Below are 11,732 nucleotides of genomic sequence, written 5' to 3'. Positions count from 1 at the left end.
TAACATACCGGCTCTACTAAAATTTTAAAAAACATTGGGGTCCGGGGACCCCGACACACACCATGTGGGTCCGCCCCTGCTTTCAACCTCTGCTGCCTTTAAAGGAAAGATATGGGCAGAGGTTTTGGGATGAGGCAGACTTTTAGATAGAATTTAAAATGATTTTATATATTAGGCTTTATGATGCAGTAATGACATAAGAAAAGCATTGTTGGACAGCCTCTCTGGCTACCACATCAGCTTTTCTTATGTCATCGGGATTTCTCATTTTATAGAAAGTATAGATAGATAGATGTGTTTTAACAACTTAAGAGCTTCAATGTATTTCTTATTAAATAATAATAAATAAAGTATGAACCAACCATTTAAGACCTCTCAATGTATATCAGCTATACATTACAAAATAAACTTATTTGAAATGATAAATGTTAATGTAACCATTTAAACGAATTTATCACCAAACATTTCACAAACTGTTCGCTGAACGTTTAATTCATTTGCACTACCACATACTGTAAGACCATGATGCATTGTGAAAGCTGCCAATGGCATTACTGAAATATCCCCAACAAGGAAGGGCAATCCCGTAGAAAAACCCACACGGCTTTCCAGCTAAGCTAACGGAAAAGGACGCTTCCGTCATCCTTCTGTTACTCGAGTCGGAGCCCACACCCACACAAAAGCAGCAAGAACCTTTAACTCATCTCACATTTGGCCACGTGTCCACACAAATCGGATCTAAAACGGATCTCACAGGATCCGCAATCCGCCCGAAACAACTCTCAGCCCGTATATTGATCTCATCCCACGTGGCACATCACGTGTCAAGCATTACGTCCGTCGATTAGTCCACGTAAGCAGACCGAATATAATATCTTCATCTGAGAGCCAATAGATTGCAAACTCGATTTACTTTTTAAGACAACCTATCAAACCCTATATATAAATCTTCATGTGGTGTGATTTCTTCAAAAGTTAAATCGTTTGTTCGATCAATTAGATCTGAATTTGGAGTATGTTGTGTGGATGATTTGACCTAATTTTGCCGATTTCTGCTTCGAGTCAAAGTTCCGTCAATTGTGTCTCCGATATCCACGGTAATGTGATTATTGTTAACAATAATGATAATCGATCATTGTTGACGAAATGGTGAATCGATGATTGGAGAAAGTGTTTTGTTTAGAATACTGTAACTATTTTTTACTTTTCAAATTTAGGTGTTTTTTTTTTTTTAGTTTTTTGATGAATTTTTATGAGTTTCAGATGAGTGTTAGGGTTTGTTCTAGAGGTATGGTTTAGTTGCTTTTTTTTTTTTTCAATTTTGTCGGTTTTTAGTTTTGAGATGAGTTTTTATGGTTTTCAGATGAGTATTAATAAAGGCTTGTTCTAGAGTTTTTTTTTAATTGGTCGGTTTTTTTTAGTTTTGTGATGAATTGCTATGGTTTTCAGATGAGAATTAGGGTTTGTTCTAGAGGTTTGGTTTTGTTTTGCAAGTGATATTGATTTAATTAATTTTACTTGATTTTTTTTTTTAAATTTTGAGAAAAAAATGGTTTTCTGTTGATGCAGACATTTTTTTTTTCTAAGTATTATGAATTAGCTGCTTAAAAGTATCATCTAAATATATGGAATGACTTTTTTTTTGGAGGTTTTGTTTTATATTGAGATGGTGTTTTGTGTTTCTGTCTATAATAGTTTGTCTGTAACAATTTTTTTTATAAAAAATGTTTTTTTTTTCTGTGAATCTCAGATTAGTATTATTGATTCAATTGATTTTACCTGGAATTTCTTCTTACCTGAAGAAAAAATAATGAAATTCTAAGTATTATGAATTAGTTGCTAAAAGTATCATCTAAATATAAATATTGACCATTTATTTGGAGATTTTGGTTTAATTCGAGAAAGTGTTTTGTGTTTCTGTCTAGAGTAGTTTGTCTGTAACAATTTTTTTTAAATTGGTCATTTTTTTCTTTGAATTCCAGTTGCGTATATTACTGTATTAGGGTTCATTCTAGAGGGGTTTTTTTTTTTTATTTGCAAGTAATATTGATATAATTGCTTATAGTGTCATGGAAGCTTAAAAATACTTCCTAGGCCTGATTAACTTGGATTTTTTCTTACTTTGAGAAAAAAGCGATTTTCTGTAAATTGAGATGTCTGTAAAACTGTGAATATCAGCAGTCTGGTGATTGTTGAGTTCATATGTGGTTTCAAATGAAATTAGTAGAAACCTTGTTGGGCTAGATTGTTGGACATTTCGTTTTATTTTGAGATAGTTGATGGATGTATGATCTAAGAAAGATCAAACTTCGCTGTAAAGTAGTTCTCTCTTTATATATATTGATGATGAGATCTGCATGTAATTATTGTGGATTAGTGGTATTAAAGGTGGGAGATCCGATGATGAAATAAACGAAATCTGCAATAACAGTCAACTGCGAAAAAATTACTTCTCTTTCATTATGCAACAACTATGGTTCTAATTCGATTATGTGTTTTATGTAGAATTATTTGAAGAGTTTCTCAAAAAGCTTTCGCTACTTGGAGAAAAACATTATGTGCCACTTTCCGACCAAAAAAGAACTCGTTTTAATTTCTCAAAGTTTATTTGAATATTGTTGATGAGGAGAGTTGGGGTGAGCACGAATGTTCCAGCACCTAAAGGGTTGGCAGAACTTAACCACCATAACCGGGTTGACTTAAAGGAAGGGAGAAATGGGTTCCGGTTTGACGGGCAAGGGATGTCTGAAGAAGACGAGTCAAGAATTAATGAAGATGTGAATATTATTAGGCCCAATGAGTTGGGCCAGGCCCATGCTATGTTGCATAGGCAACGACAACAACCTCAGGGGCCTGTGGTTCAATGGGAGAGCTTTCTGCCTCTTAGGTCTCTAAAGGTTCTTCTAGTTGAAAATGATGATTCAACCCGTCATGTTGTTAATGCTCTCCTCCGTAATTGCGGCTATGAAGGTTTATATAACTATTTAATTTAATTTCCCAATTGGTACATATAACATGTAAAATATTTCTTTTCATGTAAATTTACTCAAACTGTCAGTTTATCAAATTAACCCATCACATGCTATATATAAGTGTTTTTGTCCCATAGTTACTCTACATGACTACAAAACTCATCCTTGTAATTACTTAAGTTTTTCTGTTGTTCAACATTTTTCAGGGCAAAATAGACAAATACATTCAGATGCCTATACTAGTTATCCAAACAGTCTTAATGAATTTCAGTTGAGACTTCATATGCCTGCCTTTTTTAACATTCAGATCATCATATTTCAGTCTTTAATACCCAAACACCCCCCCCCCCCCACACACGCATACACATAGTCATTCACCACCATTTGACTTTTTCTGCAGTCAGATTTTCTTAAAAACTTGTGCTTATAATGTGAAACTACCAATTTTTTTTTAGTTTCTAAATCATGAAAAAAAATACTATATGATAAAACACACACACACACACACACACACACAGTCATCCACCACCATTTGACCTTTTCAGCAGTCATGCTAATCATGTGAAACTAACAATTCTCTCTAGTTTCTAAATCTTTAAAGGAAAACAAGAATTATATTTATGATAAATCATGTGTTGTCTGTCAATAGGTTATTTTGATATGGGCGCGTTTAATGTTGATGCCAGAATTTCTAGATTCTTAAGATAAAAAGGATATGGATCCGTCTTTACATGTGTGTGTGTAATTGAATTAATACCAGTCTGAAATGAAACAATAAGAACAAAATTCATCTCATAAGAGAACATACGTTAGCTAAAGTATTATCTTGCCTTTTCTTTTACTTTGTGTGTTCATATTACGCTAGTTATTGAGGAAAAGTAATTCATTGTACGATGCAAGTTTAGCCCATACATTTATAGCTTCAATATATATGTAATATTATAAGTCATATTTTCATCCCTTTTATCTAAAAAGAACCAGATTCCCCATTGTGGGTATATTCTCTAGGTAGACTTTATGCAAGAAATTAACCGTCACATTCTTGATTAATTTAATACAATTTGATTAACGAAATGTTAATTATTTGATGCCAGTTACGGCTGTAGCGAATGGTCTAGAAGCATGGAAACTGTTGATTGATCTAAACAAGCAAATTGATCTTGTTTTAACCGAGGTAGTTATGCCATATTTATCGGGTATTGGTCTGTTATCCAAGATAATGAACCACGCTACTCGCAAGAATATCCCAGTGATAAGTGAGTGTATCTTTCCACTTCTCCTCAAAGTTGTTCAAATATTACGAAATATATATATATTTTTGTTAAGGTTTTTCATATAACGAATTGTCGTACTTAATGAGTTTTACATGCAGTGATGTCATCCGATGACTCAATGGGTATAGTCTTTAATTGTTTATCCAAAGGTGCAGTTGACTTTTTAGTCAAGCCTATTCGAAAGAATGAGCTAAAAAACCTCTGGCAGCATGTATGGAGGAAATGTCACAGTGTGAGTTAATTTGGTTGTATTATGGTTTATGTATCATTAAAATTGGACCAGTTTTGGACTTCGGCTTCAGGTGTGTTCTGATTTCGTATGCTGAATTATTGTGGGGTGGAGTGTACTGGATTCGAGCTCCAATATGCTCATCTGTCCATATCAGATTTGAAAAAAAAAAAAAAAATTCACTAATAGTCTAAAAATCTGCCTTTTGTTTTGCCTTAATGTCTTGTGTTTTAATCAGTCAAGCGGTAGTGGTAGTGGGAGTGGGAGTGAGAGCGGCATACGGGACCACAAATCCACTAAATCAAGAAGCAATCAAGAGTCTGATGACAACAGTGACAACAGTGATGAAGATGATAAGTTGAATGCTAAGGGTGGGAGCGACAATGGGAGTGGAACTCAGGTAATTTTTCAGTTCTCTAATGAAATTCCGGGCCATTTTATCTTAAAGTTTTAATCTTTTAAGAACTATGTATCGTGTGAAGTACCTCGAATACTTCTTTGTACCGAGAATTTGGTTGATTTTGAACAAGCAATTTTACATAAAGCAAAAATTCAAGTAGCGAATTTCTCAGTTAATTACACTGTTTAATTTGTGTTATTTAGAGTTCTTGGCCAAAGAAGGTTGTAGAAGTTGATAGCTCCCAAGCAAATTCTTTGTGGGACAACGTACCAAATCCTCATGATGTCACTTCTGCTCAAGTTGCAAGGCCTGAAACATCTAAACTCGGTAATACATTGGAACCGATTTAATTTTAAAGTTAATTAATAAAAAGACAGATATATATTTCTCTAATATTTCTGGTTTGTTATTGTAGAAATCATTGAAATGGGAAAGGACTTGGAGATCGGAGTCCCGAAAAGTACTAGTTTCGAGGTTGAAGACACAAACAAAAAGATGGACAAATTTTGTGAATCAAACATGGAGAAAGTGGGTGATAAGGTTGATATCAGTATGCAACTTGGTTGCGAAACCGGTGCATCTAGAACCGAACCTCTTAATGCTCATAAGGACGCTTTAAAGGCAAACCAGTTGCTTAAAAACATTAATATCGAAGACAATTATTCTAAGGAATCACATGCTCTTGAGCTCAGTTTGAAGCGGCCTAGAGATGTGGAGGATGCTGATGCGAGCACCCAAGAACGTAATGTCTTGCGGCATTCTGGTCTCTCCGCCTTCTCAAGGTGTGTTGTGTGTATAGGTGGAGAATATTGTTCGGGCAGGTAGATAAGCGTATGGGTGCAAACGAGCCGAGCGGCTCGTGAGCTACTCGAGATCGGCTTGAGAAAAAGCTCGAAACAAGCCGAGCCTTATCGAGCCCGAGCCGAGCGTGAACCTAAAATAAAGCTTGTTTATATATCGAGCCTGAGCTCGAGCCTGGCATGTGAGGCTCGTCTAAAATAAAGCTTGTCTATATTACTACAATACTTATGTAGATTCATTCGACATTTTTTACACATGACCCTATGTTAAAACATAACACATGTCGGCTCATATATAAGCTCACTGCTATGCAGGTACAACACTGTATCAAATGTTAATCAAACTCCAACTGGGAATGTGGACAGTTGCTCACCACCCCCTGCTGATATAAGCTCAGAAGAAGCAAAACGAAATAACATACTATCTAACTCAAATGGGACCCCCAATCAGCGTTCCAACGGCAGTGACGATTTAGGGTCCACCACCAACAATGCTTTCACAACCAAACCAGATGACAACCCACTCCCCGTTGTTGTTCACAAGCATGCCATGCAAGCACTCGTCCCTTGTGCTAATAATAAAGATGCCGTAGTTAAGACCACCGTTCCACAACGAAAGGCGCCGGTTCAAGTCCGCCACCACCATCACCACTACCACCACCATCACCACCATGTCCACAACAAAACTGGCGATGGATTTTCAAGAAACATGGGGTCTAACTTCTTGACTGGTTCAACAGAAGGAAATGCTCTAAATTATGGTAGTGGATCGGGAAGTAATAATAAGAGCAATGGTGAAAATGGAGCAATTGTTGAAGGTGGTATGATTGAAAACGGTGTCGGTAATGGTGGCCCCACAGTATTTAATGGTGGTGATGGAAGTGGTGGAAGTGGAAGTGGTGTTGATCAAGAACGCTTAACTCAGCGTAAGGTTGCCCTTAATAAATTCCTCCAGAAGAGAAAAGTAAGATGCTTTAAGAAAAAGGTAGCCTCTTTTTTCATAACAATAATCAAACACACAAACTCACAATAATCAAAGCTTCTTGTTTTTCTCTCATCTATAGGAGTGATAGTTCAGTTTTTGACAAAATTAAAGGGTGTATCTAATTTTCTCTGCAATTTTCCCTTTTCATTTCTTTTTAAATATGAACTTTCACTTCTTCTATTGGTGAAATACACAAAATACTGATTATTGTGATTTAAGTTGCAATAAACAGATAACCAACCGTGAATCCAAACGGCCGCTTAACAACGGAGGTAATCTGTTTTGTTTGGTTTGGTGGATTTTGAAGGTGCGATACCAGAGCAGGAAGAAGCTAGCAGAACAGAGACCACGAGTTCGTGGACAATTTGTTAAACGTGGGGTCAACAATGAGGATGCAGATTCGTAACGGTTGACTTTGACTTTGTTTTTGATATCGAATAAATAAAAATTAGTCGTCGTCTAGATATGAAGGGTACATTTTAAGATACGTGGGGATGCAATGAAGGATTTTAGAAGGAGGAAGAAGTTCAACCGAATCTTCAATTAAAACATAGTCTCCCGTTTCTAGCAGTAAGTTTTTTTTTTATTTCCCAAAATAAGGTTTTTTTTCGGTTCGCTTAGATATCGTTTGATTTTGGAAAGCTTTCTTCTAGAGAAGCTTTCTTCTATGCAGAATGTTGCTTTATGTCTTGAACCTGTGTCCAAGTTTATCTTTCTATTTGAGCAAGTTGCTTTGTTCATCTCATTACATGTTTCTCAACTTTTAGTTTGTGTTTGCTGCGTGCCATGTTTTAGAATTCCATTCAGTCTTACAGGTTGTTCAGGTGAGAAAGCTGACCCAGACAGACTTATCCACTAAACTAATATTCCAAAATCTGTTTGAACCATTGAGCAGCTCCTCCGGTCAACCATTTTGGCATGGGTTGAGTTATCGATCAAATACATATATTGTTTTTATATCGTGTAGATCTTTTCACGTGTATTAACATAGGTCTCATGATACGATTATCTTTAAATAAATACGGACGGTGTAACCTATATATGGTTCTGATTTGGGCTCCATCAACTTACGGGCTTCATTCCCCATCGTAATCCCAACTTTATGTGAGGTATGCAATCCAAACACTGTATGATAACACTATTATCAACTTAAATCAACAACTCTAACCTCATCATTGGAGGCTTAGGCTTCTCCTCGGATACGGATGGCAATGGGACGTGTATTGGTAATCCTGGCTGGTCTCATACCTGATTGTAAAACTACGTCCCATACCTCTCAGGTACCCGTTAGTTAGTTTGTTAAAATTACCCGTTGGGATTTCTATATACATTTCTTACTATTATATAATTTTATAACAACAAGGGGCTGGGTCAACTATTCAATCGAATGATATTGAGCATGCCCAACCTGAAACTTGTGATTGGTAGTAAAACACCGATTCTCTCGCTGAGACATAATTCTATCTGGATAGATTTCTTTACCCAAGAATTAGAAATTATAAAAACACTAAAAATAAGTGTATGGTTTGCGTAATCGGGCTGGGCATTATTATAACATACCCACGGAAATTTTGAAAACTAATCCCATAAACTCAGTCTCATACCCGTCTCGAATTTTTCGCAATCCGGATTCGAGTTCGTTGCCATCCCTACCCAGCCCTAGGGTTGCTCTGACAATCCTTCCTTTCATTTTTGTAGCACTAATTATATACGCGTTTGATTTGGCGTAACCCAAACACTATATTATTATAAGGTATGTAATCCGAATACTCTATGATATTGCTATCAACTAACTATTATGGAATATGGATCAACTCTAACTTGATCGTTGGAGGCTTCTCCTGGGACGTGGGTCCCAGGGTTACTCTGACGATCTTTCCTTTAATGTTTGTAGCGGATTACAGGCTTTGACATGATGAACGGTGATTCATGATCTTGAACACGCGACCAGCTGGTTTTCGTGACGATATTTGGCGTCGTGTGTGGAACCCGAACTGTAAGATGACTTCAACAGGTTCCTTATTCTACTCTGAGCTATTTTATGTTTATATTTACATTTACATTAGTAGTATGCTTCTCTACATAAAATAATATAAGCATGCCTAGACTCTTCTCATTGCTCATTTTCCTTCGAATTTTAGTAAAAGCACTCGTTTGTACCTACTTATACACATTATCAATACACTATCCCCCAATCCCTTAAGCTACACACCAGACTTCAGTTGATGTCCCTCTGATCGTCGTTTTTCAGCCACTTTCTTTATTCGGCTGCCACTCCCTAAACCCTAAACGGTCAGTCGAAAATCATTGCCAAATTGATCTACCTTCGTTCATCTTATAAATTGTTGATTTTTAAATCATTCTTGAGTGATCCTGATCTGGAGAGAAGAGTCTATAAGGTTTGCTGGAGTTGCTAACATATATCTAAACCATTATATATATATATATATATATATATAGTTGTTTGTGTGGCGATATCCTTTGAACTCTACTCTCCTTATACTTGTGGTTTGATTTTTAAGGTGGTGTTCAAAGGAATTTACAAAACAATTTGTCTTGTAACCAAAACAAATTCATCTGTATGTTCTTGTATACGGTACATAGCATGTTGCTCTAGTATTTTATATAACTTTGTAAAAATAGTTTTTACAGTTTTTCTACTCTGTTCAAACTATGTGAAGTGTTGTTATATACCGATGCTAAAAAATAAGTTCTTTTTAGGAGTTTAAACGAGTGTTGTTAAAGTCTTTAGAATATTATTGAAAATTATCATTATCCAAAAAATTTTGCCCCGATGATTGGAATGAAATATAATTCACTAAAAAAAAAAATCCAAAAAGATAGGATAAAAGGAGAAAAAAAGGGGTCATGGTCCTGTTGTTGGAGTAAACTTTGTGAACATGGCTCACTCTTATTTATCTTTTATTTGGAAAACCAAAAAGATAGGATAAAAAGGAGAAAAGAAAAGCTAGGTTGGTTGCTATATGGTACAATCACAAGAAAGATGCAGATTATTATGAAATTTATGCTCCGAATGCTTATAACTCTACCAACGATTTTTTATCTATATCAAATGAAAGTAAAATTTGTCTTTTTGAACTACTTCAGAAATATATATAGAAGTTTGTGTCTCACTAGCTCTTAGTTTTTAGGACTATACAAAACCCTCAAATGCATATAAACTTAAGAAAATCCACATAAACAAAGTCCTGGAGCTTAATTGGTATGACGGATCAAAATCCTTTCTAATTGAATATGAGTATAGCGTATGAAAAGATACAATGTCTATAGGGTAAGTAACACACTAGTCACTAAAAAGAGAATAATCATAAATTATGTTGATGTTAATACTAGGTTAATGCCCGCGTAATACGCGGGCTTCAACCAAAACCATATTATTTACTTTGAACTGTAATATTCTGTACAAACGCATACATTGGACGAAACAAATAGAATATTATTCAAATCCCTCTAAAATTGATTTTGTACAGTTTCACACTTTAGGCGACTTCCAATCCGCTTGACCCCGCTCCACTCATCCGACCCGTTTACCTGAATGTTTTCCTTGAAGTGAGGGTATACGGAATAAACGGGAGCATTATTATCACCTTCAAAAGTGTATTCCTTTGTACCAGTTGCTACATCCCAAACCTATAGTCACAAGACAATATTCTCGCCAGAATAATTGTTGTAGATGATGTATTAGGGCATGCCGGCTATGAACGCACGCTTGCGGAGGAGAATAAAAGGCCTACCCTTTAGAACCACCAAATTCAAAATCTTTAAGAATAGACATGCTTGAAATCTCTTCGCATTGACCAAAGTGCTCCTCAAGCGTTCTCCTAATCTGTGCAAACAAAAAAAAGATAATGAATAATAATATTGAAATATATATTTAACTAAGAGACCTGTGGGATGTGGTCATCTGGATATGTAAGACATACAAAGTCAAAGCCATCATCAGTATCAACCCCCTTTATAAATTCTTAAGATTATCCACTCTTTTGCGAAGACCTATCATTCCGACATTATAATACACGATCGTCAATTCACATCGATATTTTTCAGATGTTCAAACATAATGAGATAGAACTATTACTCTGTGTATCACCCTCCATATCTAGAAAATTATTGTTTCTACAAATTGAAATTAAAGCAATAAGGATTTAAAAACACCACCAAACAATTCATGTAATCAACTCATAAGCATACTATGAAAATATACAAATAGAACTGAATTATTAAAATATAAAAAGAAAAGGCATGTTAAGATCTTCCTACACCTAAATCACCTCATGCTTTTTATACATCTACTGAAACACATTTGTTTTAAAACAAACTAAACCTAGCCCCAGAAACATAATCTGCCGTTTAAGAAATCGAATACCTCTGTTTCCTTGACGATGAACTCGAAAACTTAGATTGCGAACTACCAGACGTCCCGGTCTCTCCGTGCCGCTGACCCATCCCCACCACCCAAAACCTACCCAAAAACCTCCGTGAACTCGATGGCAGCAACCGCATGCTACCACCACTCGACACCTCCTTCACATCCCCATCAGTAAACCTCACCCGTGAAGGTGTTCTTAGCTACTTAGAACGCAGCGGCATTTTAATCTCCCAGTCTTGTTCCAGCGCCCGGTTGCCACGTGCTGCCTCTTTAATCACAGCAGTGGCTCGAACTTGCTCGTGGAACAGGATCTGCACCACCATTCGCAGCAGAAGCCGATCGTTCTGTGCAGCGTGTATGGATGCGTCTGCTGACAACTTTTTCACATCAATTAACTCATAAACTTTCTTCCTTTCGACTTCAGTTAACGTTGGGTGTTCTTTCAAGTAAACGTCAACAGCGCCATAGATTGCATCATGTACCGGTCTAGCAGCATCAGGGATTGACCGTGATAACACTGTGAAAACAGTGTCTGTGAGGTTCCGATCACTTGCAACTTCTGCAAGGCAACCATCGATCAAAAACATAATATTTACTTTGAAATTTAAATCGTAAATATAATGATTTAAAGGAAACAACTCACTGGTTTTATGGCCAACAGGTGATTCCAGAGGGCGTGTAG

The 11,732-nt window shown here is 36.3% G+C and overlaps 1 protein-coding gene across 2 annotated transcripts; it reads left to right on the top strand.

Annotated features, from left to right (window-relative positions):
* The first annotated feature begins 897 nt into the window (after positions 1 to 897).
* LOC110872493 (two-component response regulator-like APRR3) lies at positions 898 to 7,420 on the top strand. 2 transcript variants are annotated; one of them, XM_035976562.1, is made up of 9 exons: positions 898 to 1,097; positions 2,506 to 2,970; positions 4,067 to 4,228; positions 4,345 to 4,478; positions 4,714 to 4,875; positions 5,079 to 5,202; positions 5,291 to 5,657; positions 5,991 to 6,660; positions 6,893 to 7,420. In XM_035976562.1, exons 2-9 carry the CDS (start codon positions 2,622 to 2,624, stop codon positions 7,064 to 7,066), a joined length of 2,142 nt encoding a protein of 713 aa, XP_035832455.1. In that variant the 5' UTR covers positions 898 to 1,097; positions 2,506 to 2,621; the 3' UTR covers positions 7,067 to 7,420. The 2 variants fall into 2 exon arrangements, with proteins under 2 accessions (XP_035832455.1, XP_021976988.1); XM_022121296.2 differs by having other exon boundaries at positions 900 to 1,097; positions 6,968 to 7,420.
* Positions 7,421 to 11,732: the final 4,312 nt, after the last annotated feature.

The sequence above is a fragment of the Helianthus annuus genome, chromosome 8 (assembly GCF_002127325.2).
Source record: "Helianthus annuus cultivar XRQ/B chromosome 8, HanXRQr2.0-SUNRISE, whole genome shotgun sequence".
In the NCBI taxonomy this organism is placed as follows: domain Eukaryota; kingdom Viridiplantae; phylum Streptophyta; class Magnoliopsida; order Asterales; family Asteraceae; genus Helianthus; species Helianthus annuus.
This window is presented reverse-complemented; position numbering and strand designations above follow the sequence as displayed.

Bases quoted from the DNA above. Each gene is read 5' to 3' on its own strand.
- LOC110872493 (XM_035976562.1), top strand. From the start codon at position 2,622: ATGAGGAGAGTTGGGGTGAGCACGAATGTTCCAGCACCTAAAGGGTTG. The intron at 4,229-4,344 runs GTGAGTGTATCT...TTTTACATGCAG, and splicing joins CAAGAATATCCCAGTGATAA to TGATGTCATCCGATGACTCA. The intron at 5,203-5,290 runs GTAATACATTGG...TTGTTATTGTAG, and splicing joins GCCTGAAACATCTAAACTCG to AAATCATTGAAATGGGAAAG.